Below are 22,579 nucleotides of genomic sequence, written 5' to 3'. Positions count from 1 at the left end.
AGGTTCATTCATAAAAGAGCGCCATGTATAACCTGCAGTTTCCCTTGTGTCCAGTAGGTGTCAGTATAAATCTGAACGTTGTTGGTTGTCCTCCAACACAACGAGAGAAGAAGCAGCTTTGGAGGCTTTTTGGAGCTTGTTGGATTATTGTGTTGCCATGTCTCACAGAGGAAATATTTCATCTCCTGCAGCAACAATGAGTTCAATTCAGACTTTGAGAGAGTTTATTGACGAGCGTCTAACTACTGCTGCTGGAGAAATATTCACCGTGTTTGAACAAACTATCGTCCAGTACGAGGAGGAGATTGTTCGTCAGGAAAAACTGCTTCAAATAGCCCGGAAACCTCAAATCAAGATCCACAGAACAGGTATGGAAAAGTCTAGATGAACACATGAATGTGACTCGTGGAGGATCGTTGCATTTCGTTTGAAGCTCGCAGACAGAAATGAGGCTGCAGCTGCAGGTCAGTTTGGTAAAGTTGGCACGATATTCATAGATTCGGACTTCCGGCACCAATAAATCTTTAATCAAACGCCCTGAGCACACAAACGGATCTCTGTACCTTTGTTGTGAGGTAGGAAATATGCTACAAGCTCATTTTTTTTAAAATCAAAAGTATGTGTCTTTGGAGCAGCAGAAATAACATTGATCTCTAAGTGCAGCGGCTGTAAGAGCAGTACTCAGGGACCGTCTGTAAATTACAACACCTACAACAACGAAGACAGATGACAAGAGTATCTAATAGTCACTGGTATTCACTGCAATGTCACAAAACTCACTGCAGCCTTCATTTGTCGCCTGCTGATCAGACTACAACATTTGGTTTGAGATATGAATGGCCTTTTCATAATCAAATGGCTTTTTTATTAGAAATAATATTTCATAACTTTAATGTAATGTACTGTAGACCAATGAAACTGTCCAACCACCAGAGCAGTCCTGCTGATCATACTACAGCTAGTACTTTGACAAAAAAGGCCATTCATGTGTTCATGACCTTTTCATTAAAGAATTATTGATGCCAGAAGTCTGAATGTGTGAATATTGTGCCAACTATACCAAAGTCTGCAGTTCTTGTACAAAGTGAAATAACAGGAGTGATTTTAAAACAGCAAACCTTCAGCATTAAACAGGATCTGTATGAGAAACAGTGTTTTTGCTGTTTGCAAATGGAAGAAGTGATTTATTGACTCTCAGCCTGAGCTAACATGCTGACTTTACTGTAGTTTGTTCAGGTTTTGTGGTACATGTTTATTATGGAGACATTACGGTGTCGTGCCAAAGATTTTACTGTGTCAGAAGCAACCAGTTCTATGTAAACAAGCCCAAAAAAAGCCCAACAGCTGAACTGCCCCATCATGTAAAAGAGAGCCCTATTCATAACAGTAAATACATCTCGAAATTGATTTTTGTGTGCAGTAAATGACAGTCAAGCAGCCATCGAATACCTAATCCAATGTGATATCCAGCCCAATGCTCTGTAGTAAACTGGTCAAAGTGGAAGCTATAGCCTCTGCTTTTTCACCATCTAAGTTCACTATCCCCAAAAGGGGTGGCACAATTTTGTTCAGTTTAACACTGAAGTAGCGGACTACCACACACAGCGGCTTGACATATGTTATATCTGTGCTTTCATCTATGACAAGAGAATATTGGGAATCTCAATTTCACTCATCAGCTCTTTGAACATGCATGGTGATAATGTATGGCGTCAGTTTAAGGCCAAAATCACAAGCGTATAAAAACTGTAATTGCACACAGTTAGACCACTTTATGTGCGCTCGCTGTGACTTCTGTGATCTCTTCGGGTGCGGTGATGTTGAGTTTTGGCAGTTTGGGGGCAAGAATTGCATAGAGGGCCTCCTAACCTCCCTACTTTCTGATTGGCCTCTTTAAATGTCACTGTTTCCCAGTCACAGGTACAGCAGGGGCTATCGAGGCTGAGAAAGTAAAGGCCCCTGCATACTCCCATAAGCTCCTCTCTCCTGATTGGCTGCAGGATGAAATCCTCTCTTCTGATTGGCTGTAAAATCTGTCAATCTCAGATAAGCGCTGCCGTTTTCTCCATTGACTGAATGCACAGGTAGTTTTTTACTAGATATCTCAGCTGAAGCCGCGATGTGCGAGTTGTAGATGAAGAAAACAGAATCTTTGACTCGTAGGGAAGAACTTCACATTGATTCAGGTGCACAAATATATTTTTCACCAAATTTACTGCTACAATTGTAGGAAAATGTGAGCATGTCAGTTTTTTTAATCTATTTTTAAATTTGTGTAAAACAAGATTTGTGCTGCTGTAATTTTGAATTTTTGATGGTGCAAGTATGGTGTTGTATTTGTAGAGAGACTCGCAGTACACAACTGCAAATTCCACTTTTACTAGTGCGCAAACATTTCTCACCAATAATGCCTCCATAGACTTTGTCCTAACGAGTTGTATGTGTTGCTGGAAAAGACCATGTCTGGACCACGTCAAACTGGAAGCTTCAGAGCTCAGAGAAGCTCATGATGCATCTATACAGTTTTCTCATTTATTTTTGAAACCACACAGCTACTGTCAAGAGTTTTTGTTTCTCAATGTTTCTATTCTAAATGGAGCCCGTCCTGTCTCATCCATCCATCACTGTAAAATATTCACATCCGTCACATCGATGACTTTTGTCTTGTTTCCCTCCAGAGAGTCCAAAGCAACACATCGATCACCAGAAGACGAGCTCCAGCCTGGAGCAAGAGGAGCATGAAGCTCCACACATTAAAGAGGAGGAGGACATTGTTGAAGTGACTGTTACTGATGGTGAAAGTGAAAATTCCCTTGGCTATGTGAGAGACTTGACCACCCAGCGACTAACTGCTGCTGCTGGAGAAATATTCACCGTGCTGGAACGAACCATAGTCCAGTACGAGGAGGAGATTGATCGTCAGCGCAGACTGCTGGAAATCATCTGGAAACCTCAAATCAAGTTACACAGAGCAGGTATGGAAAAGTGTGAATGAACACATGAATGTGACTGGTGGAGGATCTCCATTGTTCGGGCTGTGTTTGATTTATCCATTCCAGATAGAAGCAGGATTTATGTCCATTTTGGTTTTTAGTATCTTCAATCAACTTTATCCATCCGACTCGTAACTTCAAATACACCGACTCTTCCTCTCCGCTCTCTATTGTAACTCAACCACACAGCGACCCGTTTGGTGTGGAAGCGTAATAACAGCAACATCACGACATTACACTTTTGTAAACATCTCAGTCTTCTTTGTTTTGTTTGGCTTCTTTCTCCTCCTACAGTTTTGATCTGATTTCAACCATTCATCAAAACGCGCAGATTGTTCGGGACATTCCGACTCTGGCTTTCATATGAATTTTATTCTTTCAATTAATTTAGCTTTTTTACTCATAGTTTTACAATTAAAGTGAATGGGGAAACTTTTGAACTTACCTTTCAACGCCTTCAAATTGGAACCACTACTGCTACGGCAAGCACGAGATTTCATTTCACTTTGAAAATGTTTCCACTTCTGTCCAATATTCAGGTGTGAAACAGCATTTTCTTACCTTCAACCAATTTCAGTCTGTGAGCCTTTACGTTTTGTAACATTTCCCGTCGTTTTTAGAGTTTATAATGGGTGTGTATTGTCAGAGCTAGAGTGGAGTTAAGTAGAGTGGGAGAGAGTGTCGACTCAAACTCCCCCAAAAAGTTTCTCTCTCAAGACCACGGCCACATTTCTCACCCAATCGTATCATATTTGACATCAAAACGTAGCTACAGGTCTTCTTCACATAAGGGCCCAGTTTTGTCTTCAACATTAACATGCTGTACCATTCATTTTGGGGAGAGTTTTTTTCTAGGATGACCAAAAGTGCGGATGATTGTCTAAACTCGCTCCTTCTATATACAGAACATGATCACAGACTTAAAACCTTCACATAATTCCATCCATGAACATTGTTCAAATTGGTCGCATTAACGCTTGAGTCCCAGTTTTTTTGTTTGTTTTTTTTTTAGCTGGAACTGTGGAAGTAATGTAACTAACCTATTATCTTGTACTTTTTTTGTCCCTCCAGAGCTCCCAGAGCACCATGACTGTACAGAGGAGCAGCTATTTAAACAGGAAATAAACTACTTTCTAAAGCAAGAAGAATCAGAAGAACCAGAACCTCCACAGATCAAAGAGGAACAAGAAGAACCAGAACCTCCACAGATCAAAGAGGAACAAGAAGAACCAGAACCTCCACAGATCAAAGAGGAACAAGAAGAACCAGAACCTTCACACATCGAGGAGCATGAGGAACTTGGTACCAGCCAGGAAGGAGAGCAGCTTGTACTGAAGGTTGAAAGTGATTCCTTTAGGGTTCCTTCCATTGAGGAGCAAAGTCAGTGTGGTGCAATTGTCCGTAAAAAACGTAAATTATGTCAGAACGTAGGAACTGTCACCGATAAGAAGAAGAAACTTTGTGAAATCTGCGGTGAACGTTACAGCCGACGGAGTGATTTGTTGATCCACTTAAGCACTCACACAGGTGAGAAGCCATATACTTGTGAAACATGTGATAAAAGTTTCAATCGACCAAGTAATCTGTTTGTCCACATGAGAACTCACACAGGTGAGAAGCCATATTCATGTGGAACATGTGGGAAAAGCTTCAGTGTTCACTCTACTTTGTACCGCCACATGAGAACTCACACAGGTGAGAAGCCTTATCCCTGTGAAACATGTGGGAAAAGTTTCAGTCAGCACAGTAATTTGTTGCTCCACATGAGAACTCACACAGGTGAGAAGCCGTATTCTTGTGAAATATGTGAAAAAAGTTTCTGTAGACAGGATAATTTCTTGCGCCACATGAAAGCTCACAAAGAGATGAAGTCATGAACATCTGGATGGGAGATCTCCTTCAAGACTTCCAGCTTGAGCCCCAAATCACAAGGTGTCATCCAGTTTGACGGAAACGTTACTGATTTAGGGCTCGTTCCCCTGTTGGATCGGGACCAGAGTTCTCTTCATGGAAAAACCAATTCGTTTGGGCAACGTGAGCATGCCCACTCGGGGAGGCGGGGTGAGAGGACGTGATGTAGTGTGCAATGCATTCTGGGCAGTAAAGAAACAAAGCCAACCGCACGAATCTGAAGAAGACGCAGAAAGAAAAAGTTGGGAAATATATTGCGGGCAGACGTGGAGTAGTGAGAAAGGCGTTCATTGATAAGAAGTCTATATATCGCGGTTGTTTGTGGCTACCCATTAGCCACGAGCTAACTAGCCTAGCAACCATGTGCTGAAGCAGAGGGACTTTCGGTTTTGGTCCGGACCAATCAATGAACCATTTTTCTTCTTTACTTCCTCTCTGGTCTGTGTTTGTTTCAGGAAACAGCGCTCCCAAGGGAGCAGCTGTTGTCATTGTGTGACATTTTCCAGGCGGATTGATCCGGTCTCAAAAGTGAATGTGAACGCCACCAGAACCAAATGAAGGTGTAAGAATGCTCGGCTTCCCTCCCTCCCAAGTGAACCGAGTCCCGGACTATCTGAATGTGAAATGTCCCTTAAACACCGTTGAGACTCTGCTTCAGGAAAATTCTTGGTTTCTGGTTTGTCACGAAATGAAGATTTAAAAAGGTTTGGTCTAGATTTGTGTTGAACTCCACAGAGGCTGACAATTCGTCCCCTGATTGCAGAATGAATCTTCGAGGAGCACGTTTCATTTTAATTTCTAACACGACTTCTTTTGTTTGTTTTGAAAAATGCCCCATTAAAAATCTTGAATCAGATGTGAGCTTTGAAGAAATGGAAATAAAAAGTTGACGTGAATCCAGCTGGTTTTGATAATCACTGTTGTTGAACTTTTTATTTGAAAAACAAGAACACAGATTGTGCATGTTGCTCACACTTTTGTGCACGTGTCACCAGTCCTTTACACATAACCTGAATGAAATAGTACTGAAAGGTGAAATATATAAATTAAATTCAATAAATGAATAAAAAGTAAAAAAGAAAATCTTGTACACAAATATCTGCACCTGCAATAACAATAAAAGCAATCCTAATTAAAAATGTATTCATAATAGAAATAAAGACAATGATTATAACAGGTTTGGCCAACATTATATGCACGCTTCCCAAAATATAAGTCAGCCTCTCCCATCTGAGAGTAATGAAGTGTTGCTACTTGTCCAGAGTGACGATCGCCACTGACCAATCAGCAGGCAGCTGCGTTGTAGCTCCTCCTTATGGAACCGTACCAATTTGCTCGGTACTCCAACGAAGGGGTCACGAAGAATCTTAACCGTTGGGTCTTCTTCTCAGCAGTGCACCAATCCTATTCAAGCTTGTATTACTTTCTGGTGAGTAAATCAGTGATTGAAGACACCTCGGACACACATATTCACCCCATTACTAACAGTGACCCTGCACCTGTCACCATGACAGTCACTAATAGAACAATCACCCTCCTATCAGACAGTGGAGATTTAACACATCACTGCTCAAGGATCACAAATGGGATGTGTTGTTCCAATACTTCTGAAATGAATGGCAAGCTGTCAACTCAACTCTGTAGTGGGCAACCAGAATGGAGCAGTTCATTCAAGCTGCTCTTCATACTTTCAGCCACCAGATGCCACAAAAGAGGACTCTGTTGAAAAGCTTCAAGTATGGAACCCTTTCTCAATGTGAGCTTTAATGCTTCAGGGAACTTCGTTTGGCCTTCACTAGAAAATAACCTAGAAGAGTTTGGCCTCCTCTTACCACTATGTTTGAGCATATATTTAAAGTACACAGTGTTGACACGTCTGTGAGTTATTGTATGACTCTGACTCTGATTTTTGAATAAAATTGTAAAAAAAAACAAATCCTTTGATAACAGTTGAGACTCCACAGTTTTAATCTTTTATTCATTTATCATTCCAACCTTTTCTGCCCATGGTTTTTGGTCATTTTTTAGGTTAAACCCTTAACATTGCTAAACATGCATGGTCCAAATGTCAAACAAATTTTGGTTTCCTGTGTGTCGTCACTTCCAACTTTTCCTCTTTATTGATTGGTTGACCTGCCCTGATACGTCTCACCTGTGTCTTGTTACCTCGGTCTTTATAGTTTGTGTATTTCCTCTCACTCCTCTGAAGCCCCTGCAGCTCCCCGTTTGGCATTACATCCTCTGTAAGTTTGGCGGCAGGACTTATTTTTGCTTGTTTATTCTGTGTTGCTCTGTCTGATGGATTTCAGTGCTTTGCTTCGCCTTGATGCAGGGATGTCAAACACATTTTGGTTCAACGGCCACATTCAGCCCATTTTCTCCTGAGTGGGCCAAATAAGTGAAATATTGCCATGATAACCTTTAAATTTAAACTTAAAAGGTTTAGTTTGTCGTGGCACACTGTGTGTGATGAAAATGTCAATTATTTCACAAAACCAAATGGTTACTTCTGAAAATGACTACAATCTGAACATAAAGTCCATTTTAATGAAACCTTCAGGTGCATAATACTGTGAAACTACTTCTATACCTGTTGGATGATGCAAGTATTTACTGACTGACCCTGACCGCATGGCTTGGAGGCGAGTTTGAGGGTAATGAGGAAGCCGCTCTCTTTCATGGTGCCTCTGGTTCTGTAATCCATGTTGCAGGTTGATGCATCTGTCTGCTTGTTTTGTTTGACCCAATGCAAGATTTTTGACCCGTCTTAGACGTGTAAGGAGGTTCTAAAGGAAGCATTGAGCCTCCTTTGCTTAGCTTATTGAGAATTCAAACGTTCCTTATCATGGCCGCTGAAGTAGATAGGAAAGGAGATAGGAGGGACTATTTGGCTGCACCCTAGGTTTGCCTCCTGAGTGTCATGACACCCAGTCCATATTCTCCTGGGATTTCTATTGTTCTCAGCTTTCATTATAAAAACAAGCGGCACCAGCCTTTAGCCAAATGTGAAAATGACACCGTTTTGAGCAATTCTGCTGTTACCCATGTAAATACAGTGTCGATATAATTTAGGTCAAAGTGAAGTAAAATTGTCAGCTGGAAAAAAGAAAAGCTTTTTGATGTGCAACATCAGCGCTGTTCTGCTCTAATGTGACCTGAAGAGAGAAATGTGGCTCATCGGGTTCTGTCGAGCAGCGGTGCCAAAAAAAGGTGTGCTTTTCTTCAGAGGCTATATTTTTTTGTTTAAATGTTTGCACTGGAGTCATCCTTTTCACTGTTTTTAGAATGTGTGTGAATAATGTGGTGTTTGAATAAAGGGAGAAACGACAAGTCTGAACAGAAGACTTGTAAAACTGGTCGGAGACGTCTGTACTGCAGACTATCACCCGGTGTGAATACAGTGTTTGAGAGGAGGCAAGCGATTGGCTGATCCTGTACTGGTGAAAATAATCTGATCTGAAAATACAGTGCAGGGTGGAGACGCTGCCGGGTGAGCTCCACACTGCAGGTGCTGTCTGACCACTCCAGCAACTTGTTAGACATTCAAATACAACACGGTTAAGAAAATCAGCTCCAAGCCTGGTCTGCTTGTCCCGTCTCGTCTCTCACCAGGCTGAGCTCTCTGCATCTACCAGCTCAAGATGTTCAAAAGATTCTTGGATAAACTGAAACCAGATAAAGATGAAGACGACACGATCAAAGTGAGTCTCCAATCGGCCACATTTGCATATCAACTTGGCTTTAATGAGAAATGCTTTGTTTGGCTAAAGCAGCCTTGATTTCTGAAGATTAGAAGTCCCAAAGCATAAAGTTCTCTGGTTTCTTTCCATTAGGTGAAGGGTAAAGTCAAACCGAAATACTATGGGACAGTCAGCCCGTACCCAAACTTCAACGCCAGCAGTGACGCTTCAGTCCTCCAGAGTGCCATCAAAAGCAAAGGTTTGTTCTCGCTGATATTTGTTCAGTAAACCTAAAGCCTCTCAATCTTTCAATTGATCATTAAATTAGGGATGAACTCATACTTGTTTTTAAATGTTTAATTTAATTACCTACTTGCTAATACCAAGTACAAATATTTATTAAATGCCATGAAGTTGATTTCATACTTTTTCAAAGCACAAAAACAGACAACAGTGTTTGTATATTTACAATAAAAGATTTTGTTCATTTTTACAGTAAGTTCATTATGTTGAATGCTCAGGCGCATATAGTTCACTGGAGCAGACGTTTCTGTAACTTTTTTTTTTTTTTTTTTTTTTTTTTTTCATGTCCTGAGAAGAATAAAAACACTTCAGGGAAAAAAATCTTTGATAATTAATGCATCACAGGGTTACACTTAAAGAGGTTTTCAAAAATGTAGTGAAGTGTCAGGTGTAACAAACGCTGAGTTGACAGCCTTGACCTTTGCTGGGACCACAGGGAGCGCCCTCTATGGTTAATCCTGCAGAACATTACATGAGGTTGATGGACATATCTCCCTCTTTTCCAGCTCCCCTCATCTCTTCACTTCCTACTTGTTTTTCTTTTTTGGCTACAGCCCTTTCACTGTGTGGTTTACTGATATTTGAACACATTTACATTGACTACTTTAATTATCATGACTCAGATTCAGTACATGCACATCTTCTTCAAAATAACCTGATTGTTTCTTGGAAATCAATTTTTTGTAATTCCCGAAAGCTAATTTCCAACTTCTGCACTGCAGACGTGGACGAGGATGTGATCATTTCAGTCCTGGTGAAGAGGGACAACGAGCAGCGGCAGAAGATTAAAGCGGTTTATGAAGCGTCCTCCGGACATGTGAGTGATTCCACCGAGACATTTCTCATGTAGCCAAATGTGTCCTGTGACGAGGAATTAACCAACTGAAAAATTAAAGCTAGAGTACTTTTAAAGTTATCACCATTCAGATGCTGCGAGTATGCAAGAATTTGCAAGACAAATGAGGTGAACAGCGTCACAGCTGCAGCTCATCCAAGAGCTGTTTACACAGCAACTATTTACCACAATGCTAAACTTCGCTGCATTGCGGGTGTCTGTTTACGTGAGAAAAACGTTATTGATTTTTATCGGAGCAAGAGGAAACAATGTCTCATGTGTTTGCTTGCTTGAGGTGAAATAAAATAAGATTAAATGCAATGGCTTTGTGTAAACCATATATTCTTGGTGCATCTGTGCCTTTTTAAATTTTGAAATTAAAGATAAATTTGTTTAGACAGAAATTCAGAAACAATACTACTTTTTGTAAGTAGTTCTCTTGCTTTATAATATTGACTTGATGGTAAATGAAGTCTGTATGCAACATGTCAGTGCTTCTATTATCAATCACAGTGGTGACAGATGGTATTAAAGATGATCGTGCGGCACAGGATTCAGCTCCAATGAATGTCACAAAAACAAGCAGGAGGATGAAACCTGCTCTGCCCACGTTAAGGTGCTCTGAGGTCCTGATGGGGTCAAAGGTCATGCTCGGGGACCCACAGTGGTGACTTGTCTGCTTTGGAAATGGACCCCCCATCCCAAATCGCCTTCTCTAAGGAACACTACCCAAACAAACCAAAAATTGTAACTACAAAAATTGGAATATACAGAGATCTTTTAGCATGAGAATCTAAAAATTAGTCACGTGGAATAACAAGTGAAGAGTGAAGTCTATCAATAGTGGGCATTTTGTGGAGATACAATTACAATATCCCACTTTATGCATACATGCAGTACATGCCATATCTGAACTCGGCCTGATCACATAGAATATGAATTATCAGACAAGCACACTGCATTTCAAACCTTCAGCACTCTCGTACATTTTGACAGTCCGAGTAAATTTCTTTACGTGCAAGGACAATTTGAGGTAACGGTAACAGTTGGCCATTGGTAAAGTGGCTTTAATTCCCAGCATGTGTTGAATTTGAATTCAAAAGTTTATTTTGGACATGGGGGCACAAATGAGATTATTCAAAATAAAAACACACACACAAAATAAACATATCAGAGCAGAGCAAAAAATAAGTAATTAAATAAATAATGCCCAACCATATCCGAAAAGGAGTAGGGCAAAGCCTAAGCTTAACTCCTACCCCTTGTTGTTGTTGCTCACATTTCCAGAAAAAAAAATCTACATATATACAAATCAACAAGAAAAATGGTAAATCATTTTACGCCGGTGTCACCACCTCCTTCCTGTACTTGGTGAAAACCATTTATTTTTTGTATTGTGTTTTGGCCTGCATCATGGTTGGACACTGCCTGTGCTCCGCCTCCAATCCGTTCCACAACCTCACCCCACATATTGAAAGACAAGATGATTGTTGAGTTGTGCGAAATGTTTCAAGTTGATCATTGTGTGTTACAGCACCTGGAGACGGACCTGAAAGGGGCTCTCCGCTCAGATTTGGAGGATGTCACTCTGGCTCTGCTCATGACGCCGGCTCTTTTCGACTCTTACCTGATCAGGAAGGCAACAAAGGTGTCGTATGATGGACCATCTTCACAATGGTTTAGGAGAGCTGAGTTCAGGTCTGGGCAGGAAATGCAGTTTTACAATACTAGAAACCAAATGGTAGAAATTCCGATTGTTGTAGGGTCGTGGGCCCATTAATAAATCACCAGTGAGACTGTTGTCCACTTCAACTATTTAAAGCTCCCACCAAACCACTAAACATGTTAGAAAAAGTTCAAAGAAAACTTGATTTATTTTTTACAAAATTCTTCAGAGTAGCGGAGAACCTTGTTGCTCTCAAACTAGCATCACAGCCATGCTGTCAGTGAGTTTCTAAAAATGCACACGATGCAACAGCTATAGGAAATTTTTTGGGGGACATTTCACTGTATTTTGCACCAGTAGGCATTGATAAAATTGGTTTTATGTTGAGCTTTAAGTAGCAATCTTTAAAGTTGTTGAGGCATTGTTTTACTGGTCCGGGTCGCTCAAGAGGAAATTGCGCTGTATGTGGCTCCTGAGGTGAGATGAGTTTGGCAACACCTGGTTTAAAAGATGATTATTGAGTTTTCCAAGGTTAGTTTTTAATCAAACCCCTTAAAAGAAAGATGATCGCTGTTTGCTTGTAGTTTAAAGTTCTCCTCTCATATTTCCTCTATTGCACCAGCGTCTCGGCACAGACGAGGAGATCCTGGTGGAGATTCTGGTGACCAGAACAAACCAAGAGATTCGGGACATAAAGAGGGTCTACCAAGAAGGTCGGTCGCTTTTTCTTGGTCTTTTTTTTTTTTTTAGATTTCTTACACACTATCCAGGTGAAGTTTTTAGATTCAGCACGTAAAATGTGTCTGGACTGAAAGCTTGTCTTCCCTCCAGTGTACGGGCCAGACTTGGAGCAGGTCATTGGCCACGAGACCGAAGGAGACTTTCATGATGCTCTTCTGGCTCTGCTGAAGGCAAACAAAGAGGAGAACACTGAAGTGGACATGGACCTGGCCAGAAAAGACGCACAGGTGAAGTCAAATTTTAAATGCTTACTTTAGTGGTTTTCCTTTTTCTTTGGTCAAAACTTGAAAACAAATCCAGCAAACTAGAGGAAAAATATAGGATATGCTAATGACCCAACTCGATATATATCCCTTATATTTTTCATATTTTAACTTTTAAATGTCCATAAAAGTGGGTAAAGATATATTTCTGTAATCCATATTTCTGGTGCCAGGCTTTTCTGATGTTAATCATTGTAGGGAGCACTGATGTGTGATGAAACAATACGGACACGTGTGTTCAGCATTGGGGGGGCGATACAGATTAATATAAATTCTTGAACTTGATGTAAAGTGAATTTATATTAGACAGGTTATAATTTCACATGAAGTTATTTTAGTGGCCAGTGGAGTGGAGGTTAACACGGCACCTCAACGTGACAAAGCTTGAGTCCAACTTAGAAGGATGCTGATTGTTATTGTACAACAATGGTGCTAAAAACAAGACATGAAATTGCCAAAGATTAGCATATACAGTTTACTTAAGCAATTGTTGAAAATAAATTGACATATGTACAATTAGAAATATTATCAAAAATGAATAAGGATAATGCACATCATATATAAATGGTATAAACTGTCAAAATGAATGTGCAGAGTAAAGTGAGCCGGAAGGTGCAGAGAATAGTTACTGTAACATTTTTAATGTCCATCTCCCACTGTTGGACCAGTATTTATTGGTATGCATTGATTTAGGGCTATTGCCTTATTATATAAACTGTCCTGGAGTCTGTTGGTGTGACTTCAGCATGTTCTCCCTGTGCATGCATGGGTTTCCTTCAGGTGCTCTGTTTTCTCACACGGGTCAGAAATCATGCATTCGAGGTTGATTGGTGACTCCAAGCTGTTACTAGATGTGTGTAGTTGTTTGGCCTGTGATGATTCCGATTCAGACACCTTATTTATCCCACAAGGAGGAATTGATTTGTTTCCCAGTGTGTACATTTCCATGCATGCATTCAGTCATCAGTTGAACATCAATATGTCAGGATACAACCTGGATCTGCTTCAACTCCTCAGCTGGGATCAGCTCCAGAGATCCTGAGAAAGATTCCTGTCATTTGGTCAAAATCTTTTTGACACATTAGACTTTTCTTGTATTTAACGGAACTTAATAAAGACATAAATCTCAAATTAGTTTATGAAACTGTAAGGGATTTTTTTTACTGAACTGCTTCACATGTCATATCAACCCAAATAGGAACCACGTGGGAGACGTTCATCGATCGTGGGATCACTTTCAAATAACTTTGCTTCTGATGTGTTTGGGAAGTGATGCTGAAAATCTGGATAATCTTGTTAAATCTTTATCAAGCATCAATCCATTCACTGCTACAAGATTTTGACCAACTTAAGATCACTGGAGACGATCTCCACCGACTATTGGTATATCTAAGTCCATCACTGGGTTTTTGGGGAGTCGGAGTCCTCAGGTATTTTTCCTAGTCGTCAGTTAACTTCAAACATATTGTGTTGGACTGGAAGAAACCCGAGAACCTGCACCCAAGAAAATTGTGTTCAGAAAGGCTTTCAAGCGAGGACTCGAGCAGGGGATCGTCTCACCGTGAAGCGAGAGTGCAAACCACTGCCTTGGAAAATCCAGAGGAAACTGCACTTATTTCAGTCGAGAGAAGGATAAATTCTTTGTTTCTAATTCTTTCTCTCTTCCCTCTGCAGACTCTCTTTGAAAAAGGCGAGGAGGCTGGAGACATCTGCGAGGCCACGTTCATCGAGATTCTGACCAAACGCAGCGGCCCTCAGCTGCGTCGCAGTGAGTGCTGGAAACACAACTGAGCCTCCGCTGTTAGGTTTGACTCATCAGATTCAGAGAGGACACGCCTCTGAACAAACCGGTGGAACCGCACTCGTCCTGCAGGACACACCCAGCAGTGTGGGAACAACAGTCTGCTCAGATTGTTTGTTTTGGTTGTTGTGAATAAATCCAGTACGGGGCGGGTGGGGAAGGGAAAGGTACAAAGAGTAATGAATAAGGTGGGCAGCCTAGATCGCAGGAGTGGCCACAAAAATGAAATCCTCTCTGCCATAGGGCAAATTGTAACCGATTTAATCATGCATGACAATTTCAGGTACTAATTCAACAAAAAGTGAACTCACTGGCTGTAAGTGTATTAAACAATAATGCACTACTACACTTTTTTATACATTGGATACGTTCCACTTTTCGGGCAGAATTCCAATTGTTTTTGTGAATTGGCTTTAATTTTCAGAAATCATCTCACAAACTAACAAAGGCAGCTGTTGACCAAATGTGGCCTGCGGGAAGCCAGTTTACCATGTCTGTTATAGTACACCATTAACACCTTGTATTAACGTTTAAGCAAAAGTGCAAACAACTTCCCACTGTGTGGCCAAATCAAGATATCGATGAAAGGATTGATTGTTCCCTGGAAGGCAGGAGAAGTTACAACTCTTAATCACTCGCCAATGAGCAGTTTCAGTTTGTTTCCAGGTCCAAAAACGACTGTCTGTCTCTGTTCTGCAGCTCTCCAGCTTTACAAAGACAACCTGGGGGAGATCTCGTTACCCAAACTCATGCGGAAGGAGCTGCGGGGAGACATTCAGGACTGTTTCCTTACTCTGGGTGAGTGGAAGTCCTCAAAAGAAAATGTGCTGCGGTTTATGTGTTTAAAGGGAGTGGATTCAGCTTGTAATAAGTGGAATCACATACCTCGGTGAACTGATGAGGATTAGATCTGAACCTCCTGCCTCATTGCATCAGTTTAGATTATTTTTGCAGGTTGTTCTTCCATCCTGTAAAACCTACTGAGTGGAGGCAGTAGTTTTAATCTAGCTAGCTCTTTAAAACTTTAGAACATAATACTTTCTGCAAGCAGTGTAAATGGTAGTTTCGAAGCTTTTTGGCAATGGCTTTTATTTCTTTTGAAAACTGGTGTGATGCCCTCTCATACCGGGTGGAGTGGGTAGGCTCTCAATTCTTTTGCCTTCTCTTAAAAAGATGAGTCTATTTTGAGAACCCCCCCCCCCCCCCCCCCCCCCCGCCATAGTATTTGCCCATAGTTGCATTATTTCTGCCGTGTAATCTCTCCCACCTTCAGAGCCTGATATTTATTTTGCACATGCTAATAACACAATGAATTGGCCATGATATATTTAGCAGCTCAAGTTGTTGTTCAGTGTGTGAAATGTTTGTTTCGCCTTTAGTGGAACTCTGATTACTATTCATGAACGTTAATCTGAAGTCATTCATTTGAGTTGACTTGCTGCTTAAATGTTAAAAAAAAAAAGGTTATATTGTAAAATGAGGAATATCAATCTTTGCAGATTCATTTTCCATTAGCTGAGCCACCTGATGAGCAGTGTTGCGTTCAGGAACCACTGCTGGCTTTGACCAATGAGTTTCAGTACATGATCTTCCAGTAAACACAGGATGGAACAAGATTGTACCGTTTGCAGTTCCAACATGTGGTGTGCAGACGGAGCCATTAAAGAGCTGCACAGATTCATCTCACTGGAGTAAATGCAAATAAAAAGCTTTTCTTTCTTTTTTTTTCTGCACTACTTATTTTTTGGGGATGATCCCAGTTTAAAGATGAGCATCTGCGCTTTGCATGGAGTCCTGTGATGGTGAATTAACCATGTCTGTATATTTCTTTCTTTTTGATGTCCAGTGAAATGTGCCTGGAACAAGCCTGCTTTCTTTGCTGAGAAGCTTCACGAGGCCATGAAGGTGAGTATTAAAGTCTGAGTTCCAGAAAATGTTTGTGGGGATTTAAAGATTTTACATGTTGTGTTTTTTTTATTAAAGTATGCACAGCAAAAGCAGGTTGGATATATTCAGAATATGAAACCAAATATAAATGCATTAGGCTAAGTAATCAATAGGAAATCCTGACTGTCAGAATTGATTTAATGTTATGTTTGGTCAGTAATCCAGTTATTTGCAGTTTATTAGAGAAGAGATCAAATGGCAGCGCTGGATTGCTTTTGGCTGCAGTTTTCAGACGGAAGTCAACAATGTCTGTGATTTAGGAGTCGGGGAGCAGACAGCAGTGTTATTGGTTGGCTCCTGTGCTGTGTGTTTTTCCTGAAGTGTCCATGAGAGGAAAGTGTCTGCTGCAGTATGAAGCATGCCTCAGGATCAATGCTGACACTGTGTGACTTGTTCTGGTTAAAATTAAACGTATAAACGAGCCGCTTTTTACTAGGAGTCTTCAAAATGGTGGGATTATTGAAAAAGCTGAAAATGTTAGATGGAAGAAATGAAAAGAACCTGTACTAAGTTGAAAGCATCTACAAAGCAATTTTATGCAATAATGAAAAGAAAACACCATGTTTTTCTCTAAAAATGTTAATCATATTGTCTAAGAAGTTCAGTTTAACAGTATCTGCTTGTAAACGGAAGTGTTATAGTCTGAGGGACCGATGGCTCCACTGTGCTCTCAGGGTCATGGCACATGTGAAGACACTCTGATCAGGATCCTGGTGAGCCGCTCCGAGATCGACCTGAAGAAGATCGTGGAGGAATACAGGGGCATGTACGGCCGGCCCGTCCAGGAGGACATACTGGTGGGAATCTATGTGGAATAGTCTCATTTTGCCTTCTGTGACAGAGGCAGCTTTGTTTGACCCGTTTGTGTTTTACAGCACGACACCAAAGGACACTACCAGGCAGTCCTGCTGGGACTGTGTGGACCTCACTGAGACCGTGGACATTGAGGAAAGCTCACACATTGAGAATCGACGTAATCTCTTGAATCCATAAAAATCAGGACTGGTGTTTCTTCTGGAGTTGGTCTAAAATAAAGCTGTTATCTGAGAAACTAGAAATAATGCATCTCTGACCTTTTTTTTTTTTTCATGAAGCACATTCATGTTCAGGTGTAATATTTGCCAAACAGAAGCATCTGGTGAATTCTAAAGGTGTTATGTCCTTTATGTAATGATTTTGCACATGAAGGCGCAATAGTCAGAGGCCCATACAAACATGACATTGATTTCAAATATAATACTAATACTACTTCATCAAAAGACAAAGTTGGATGTTTTTGTTTTTTTAGATAATGGTTATTGGTTGAATTCCACTTGCCAGGCATGAAACTGGTCCATGGTTCAGAAAAGGTTGCTGGTTTAGAGGTTGGTCAGGAGACGACAAACAGGACATGAGAGAAACGGTAGAAGAAATCACAGATCTACTATGTGCAAGAGATAATGGCATGGGGAAACTGTCAGTCAGAGGCATCGTGAGTGTAGAGAACAGATGACCAGGTCATGGATAAGTGTCTCTACAGCAGCAAAACCAAGATAATTATTCAGGATCGCTCAGTTTATCATATTGAGTTTTAAGAACTATAACATGGAAATGTTAAAATCAGGATGACTATAAGATGTAAAATACAGTCAACCACTGACATATTTCCTGACTCATACAAGACCATTAACGACGACAAAATGATTTCGTAGTGTCTGTTCAGGAGTGTCAGTAAGTCCAACCTGGATTAGAAAACTTTGTTTAAACTGGATGAATTTCCTGCAGCAAATGGAAATTAAACTCCACATTGGTGGAGAAGCTGTAATGTGATGCATCATGAGGGTGGTACACTAAATTGTAATAAACTAGTTTTTTTTGTTTTTGTTTTGCACTTTCTGCTGGCCATTTCATATATTTGTAGGGATGATCTTTGCATCAAGGTAGTCAGATTTCTGGTTGGCGTTATTCTAGAGTCTGTGGTAACCTCCCTGCCTTTTTGTGGTCATTTTATGTCTCTGAAACTGAAAATATGTTTTGTCATCAATTCAAATTCTGTTATTTCTGGGCAACCTTAACAGCCCCCAAAACTTCAAACTACATTAACTTCTAAATACGATGTGTAATATTTAACGTATATAATAGGCAATTTTTTAACTTCCTCTTTTTTCTGTCCATTTGCTTGTGTGGCTTTTCACACTAAAACCATTAATCCTTTTGTCCAGTTCAGTTGGATGTTTTGAAGATTGTTTCTTCATAAAGTTTAAAAAAGTGACGAAGAGATACTTGATCAGGGGATGATTAGGTATCTGAAGGTATTAATGAGTGGTACACTGCCGTTTCTTTTTTCATATACTGGAATTAAAAAAAAAAAAAAGATTCCTCTGAAATATTTCCTAAAAATGTGTATTAATGTATTTTAAAAAGCACGGTGTAATATCAACCTGCTCAATAAAATCTTCTCTCTAGATTATAATAGAGCTTCATTGATTCCATTCTATTCCATTCGCTCCAAAACAGGCCGGGTCCGATCTGGCAACTCCCCCACACGTCACGAGCGCAGGACAGCCGACCTGGCAACCCCCGAATGCAGTGCGCACTACGCAGACGCAGCGCGATGACGTGTAATGTTTACCGTGTCCGGAAGTGTCGTGGCTTTATCAGAAACCGGCTACTCATCTTTTCTTCCACTTTATTACTTTAATTCTGTGGCACTCGAGGTAGAGAACTGTTGTTGTTGCTTATCGGACACTGTACACGGAGAAAAATGGGACGCAGCTCGTGAGTTTGACCTCATTGGAAGCAGATCTAGCGGCTGGTGAGGTGGCTAAGCTAACAGGCTAACAGGCAGGAGGAGATGACTTCAGATTATTGTTTGTGTGCAGTTTGAAGGTTACAGTTTACAGAGCAGAAACGCTATAAAAAGGGGATGGAGAGGAGGCAGGAGCAGCAAGTTGGAACTCTCTGCCAGTGAAAGAGCTCGTTGAGGAGAGATGGAGGAGAAATACAGCAGCAATGTGCTGTCAGGAGGCAGGTTGGGCATGGTGGAGGTGCCAGATTCAAGGTGAGTCTGTGAGATGTTCCTTCTGTTATTACGCCAATTAAATCACACCAGGAGATATCTGGGACACATTCACGATTGCACTATTCATTATCATGGTGATAAACAGACTCATCCTACACTGCATAAGACTGACTGATCTGCAATAAACAGGGTCTTAGAAGAGAAAGCACTGTTATTATGAAGTCCCACCTCCCCCAAACACAAATACCCCAACATCACCTTCTTTATGGTGTTTATTCATCACAAGTCATATCCCAATAACATCAATGCAGGTTTCTCTGATATCATGCAGCATCTTGTATCCAGAGAATATATAGTTGGGAATTGTTGCCTATAAGTGAAACACTTCTTTGGTGTCTTTTCAGGTTGACCAGGTACATCGTGTTACTGGTCATCTCGAAGGTCCTGAAGGCTCTCGGGATCTTTGAATCATACGACATCCTCAAAGTTGTCCATATAGTTCAGTTTATCTTCATTTTAAAATTAGGGTAAGTACACCTCATGTCATTGTGTGAATGTAATGTTTTCAGACCCCGTTCTGCATCTTTGTCTTTGTCCATTGACATGCCCAGTTGACATGGTGATCTTTTTGTTCCCTAGGAGTGCTGTTATCCTGCTAGTCTTTCAAAAACCCTTTTCATCTGGAAAAGCCATCTCTAAGAGACAGGTTTGTTAAAGTGATTACTGCTCTGATGTTTCAGCTGATTTCCCTAAAGGTCTCTTGTTGGGGGAGTTTCATAGGTTTTCTGACGCAATAAAGCAGCTTTAGATGCTTGAAAGGCTGCATGATGGCTCCAACCTGGCAGTGTGATCGGCATTACAATTCAAAAATTATGATTCGCTTTATCAAGGGCTGATGTGATGCAGAGGATGGTGATATCTCAGCATTCTCTTTAGGAAATTGTACCGTGTTTTATGGAGCACAAAGGAGATGAGGTGCAGAGAACAGAGCACAACACTTCGCAAACATGACGAGTGCTTTTGGAAAATTATGTGTTAATCAGGATTAATTTTAGTTTAATTGTATAACTTAATGCAAATTTACCACAGTTTGCCTTTAAAGCGACGTCAGTTTTTCTCTTAAAATGTAAAAGCTCTGTAGGGGCTTCACCATCACTCCCAAATCTCCTTGTGCCTCTTTAATAAGTTCCCCAACTATATTACACCACTCAGAAAATTGTGCTCAGTACTGTTTAGTTAAGTGTTTTCCCTTCAGTTACTAGGTTGCAGTGTTTTATCAGCATTTTTTTCCCCCCAGAAATTCCAGGAATTTCATCTCTCGACAGTGTTAATGGGAATTAAATCACTATCAGCAAACATACAGACAAATACACACATCACAGTTGATATTCATCTATTTACCTTGTAAATGAGCAGCATAGCCTTCCCCAGTTTCTGATGTCACAAACTTGGATGTTTCCTGTCGGCTCGGCCCAACGTCCAATCTGACGTGTCAATAAAATTCAGTGAACATCAGAACTCTCCTAATCAAACACGATGGTCAGAGACAGTTCACTTTAACAACAGTAAAGTGCCCGATCTGATGATGCAAATCCAGTCAGAAGCTCAACTAAAATTATGCAGTTAATGTCAAATATGTGATCATATGTGGGTCATAACCGGCCGGAAAGAGGCTCCAATCCAGCACGCCAAACCACCGAGCAAATTGTAAACATTTTAAAGAAAACATAGATTTAAAAATAATAAATAAAATTATTAAGGGAATTGCGGACACAACACAACCCTGAGACCCGAGCTGAGATATCAGTGATACTGCTTTGATATGTAACTCAAATATAGACAAGTTTAAATTTAAGCTTATTCTCACAGGAGTAGTCACTCACACACTAGTGCAGCTCACTCGCGATGAAACTGGGCTGTTTGTGGTCCCTGAACTCAAACTAAATACTGCCTCTCTGTAAGGATAAAAGCTAAAGACTCTACCATATACAGGACCTTTCTGTGCATTTCAGTCTTCATTCAACAGCAGCGGCTCATAGAAATCTATTAATCATGTTTGCCCTTTATATTCTTTAACAATAACGGACATTTTCTGTTATCTTTGTTTCTTTGCAGTGGATAAAGTTACTAAAGCACGCTATTTTCAGCTGCGTCATTTCCCTACTCGGCTTTTTTGGTCTCACTCTGTGTGGACCTCTGAGGTAAAACGTCTCTGGAATTATCAGTTAAATGCTGCAACACTTTCTATCAGTGTGTGTGTGTGTGTGTGTGTGTGTGTGTGTGTGTGTGTGTGTGTGTGTGTGTGTGTGTGTGTGTGTGTGTGTGTGTGTGTGTGTGTGTGTGTGTGTGTGTGTGTGTGTGTGTGTGTGTGTGTGTGTGTGTGTGTGTGTGTGTGTGTGTGTGTGTGTGTGTCAGGTTTTAATTCCAAACGGTGTCTTTCACAGGACGTTGTTGCTTTTCGAGCACAGTGACGTGGTGGTCCTCGCTCTCCTCGGAGTCCTGTTCACTAATTCAGGAGGCGGGCCGGCCAAGGTAGGATTCCACATTTTACACGCTTGGTTGGGATTCTTTGACTCAATGTTATTTCAATATTGTTATCTGTTGACTCCACTTATTCAATACTGTGTTGGTGTCTGATAGTTGAGGAACATTTTTCAATGTTTTTCGACTGCAGAAATAAGTTATAGAAAGGTTGTAAAAGACAGAAAAATCTAGTAAATGAACACGTGGTGGTAATTGTGTACATAGATTCAATTGGTTAAACACTTTTTGTCATCTAAAAATATTCAGACATAAAAAAAAAAAAAAGAAACTGTTGAAAATCTGTCTATTTGTTTCCACTTGATGGAAACAACATGCACACTTGTCCTGAATTTTCTGCATGTTTTAATGTGCTTTTTGTATACGTGCTGAAACTCTGTCAGAAGTACGGTGGATTATAGTGAGTATGCCTGCCTGCATACACACACCCAGCCAGTTCTTACCCAGCCAGTACTTACAATATTGGTAAGGGATATTAAAAAAAAAAAGAGTTGTAGTTAATAGGATCAGATCAAATGCTAACCTATAAAACTATGAAATTATCGTTTCAATTTTAAACTACATCCCCCGCTGGGCTTCGTAAATAGAAGAAGTGTTGCTTCAGAGGCTTGTGAAGATTTAATGTCCTCACTTTGACATACGTTTAGTTTGAAATGAATTTGTGTTGAATGAAGTGTTTCATGAGATTGATGTTTTTGTGTAATCTTTTGTGTTTGTCTGCAGACGAGAGGCGCCGCGTTCTTCATCATCGCCGTCATCTGCCTCCTCCTGTTTGACAATGATGATCTCATGGCAAAGATGGCCGAACACCGTATCCTTCGAGCCTCCGGAGGGCCTGTGGCTACATCTGCTGTTACATCTGCTGTGTGTGTGTTTGTTAGCGGCTCTGTGGCTTTG

The 22,579-nt window shown here is 40.6% G+C and overlaps 3 protein-coding genes across 4 annotated transcripts in view; all 3 read left to right on the top strand.

Annotated features, from left to right (window-relative positions):
• Nucleotides 1–100: 100 nt before the first annotated feature.
• LOC308117395 (uncharacterized protein) lies at nt 101–5,816 on the top strand. The gene is made up of 3 exons (XM_080476252.1): nt 101–368; nt 2,679–2,975; nt 4,065–5,816. The coding sequence occupies exons 1-3, from the start codon at nt 158–160 to the stop codon at nt 4,868–4,870; spliced, it is 1,314 nt and encodes a 437-aa protein (XP_080332378.1). The 5' UTR covers nt 101–157; the 3' UTR covers nt 4,871–5,816.
• A 1,238-nt stretch (nt 5,817–7,054) lies between these two features.
• Nucleotides 7,055–18,589, top strand: LOC308117719 (annexin A1-like). 2 transcript variants are annotated; one of them, XM_080476786.1, is made up of 12 exons: nt 7,055–7,147; nt 8,517–8,605; nt 8,738–8,843; nt 9,610–9,704; nt 11,257–11,370; nt 12,011–12,101; nt 12,220–12,356; nt 14,067–14,160; nt 14,893–14,991; nt 16,040–16,098; nt 16,815–16,937; nt 17,016–18,589. In XM_080476786.1, the coding sequence occupies exons 2-12, from the start codon at nt 8,546–8,548 to the stop codon at nt 17,070–17,072; spliced, it is 1,035 nt and encodes a 344-aa protein (XP_080332912.1). In that variant the 5' UTR covers nt 7,055–7,147; nt 8,517–8,545; the 3' UTR covers nt 17,073–18,589. The 2 variants fall into 2 exon arrangements, with proteins under 2 accessions (XP_080332912.1, XP_080332911.1); XM_080476785.1 differs by lacking the exon at nt 7,055–7,147 and adding an exon at nt 8,129–8,412.
• Nucleotides 18,590–18,722: 133 nt separating this feature from the next.
• The window catches only part of slc30a5 (solute carrier family 30 member 5), a 10,516-nt gene continuing 6,659 nt past the window's right edge, over nt 18,723–22,579 (top strand). Inside the window, exons 1-7 of the mRNA XM_080476329.1 lie at nt 18,723–18,897; nt 19,002–19,180; nt 19,546–19,668; nt 19,781–19,847; nt 21,257–21,342; nt 21,586–21,673; nt 22,406–22,493. Of these exons, the coding sequence (XP_080332455.1) occupies nt 19,110–19,180; nt 19,546–19,668; nt 19,781–19,847; nt 21,257–21,342; nt 21,586–21,673; nt 22,406–22,493 (523 nt within the window). The 5' untranslated portion in view covers nt 18,723–18,897; nt 19,002–19,109. The remainder of the gene's footprint in view (nt 18,898–19,001; nt 19,181–19,545; nt 19,669–19,780; nt 19,848–21,256; nt 21,343–21,585; nt 21,674–22,405; nt 22,494–22,579) is intronic.

This window comes from Lipophrys pholis (genome assembly GCF_963383615.2).
Source record: "Lipophrys pholis genome assembly, chromosome: 12".
NCBI classification, from domain to species: domain Eukaryota; kingdom Metazoa; phylum Chordata; class Actinopteri; order Blenniiformes; family Blenniidae; genus Lipophrys; species Lipophrys pholis.
The sequence above is the reverse complement of the archived record's forward strand: the minus strand, read 5'-3'. Positions and strand labels throughout refer to the sequence as shown.

Coding starts and splice junctions, on each gene's coding strand:
- LOC308117395 (XM_080476252.1), top strand. CDS start 158: ATGTCTCACAGAGGAAATATTTCATCTCCTGCAGCAACAATGAGTTCA. Junction 369..2,678: donor AATCAAGATCCACAGAACAG/GTATGGAAAAGT, acceptor GTTTCCCTCCAG/AGAGTCCAAAGCAACACATC. Junction 2,976..4,064: donor AATCAAGTTACACAGAGCAG/GTATGGAAAAGT, acceptor TTGTCCCTCCAG/AGCTCCCAGAGCACCATGAC.
- LOC308117719 (XM_080476786.1), top strand. CDS start 8,546: ATGTTCAAAAGATTCTTGGATAAACTGAAACCAGATAAAGATGAAGAC. Junction 12,102..12,219: donor AAAGAGGGTCTACCAAGAAG/GTCGGTCGCTTT, acceptor TCTTCCCTCCAG/TGTACGGGCCAGACTTGGAG. Junction 16,938..17,015: donor CCGTCCAGGAGGACATACTG/GTGGGAATCTAT, acceptor TGTGTTTTACAG/CACGACACCAAAGGACACTA.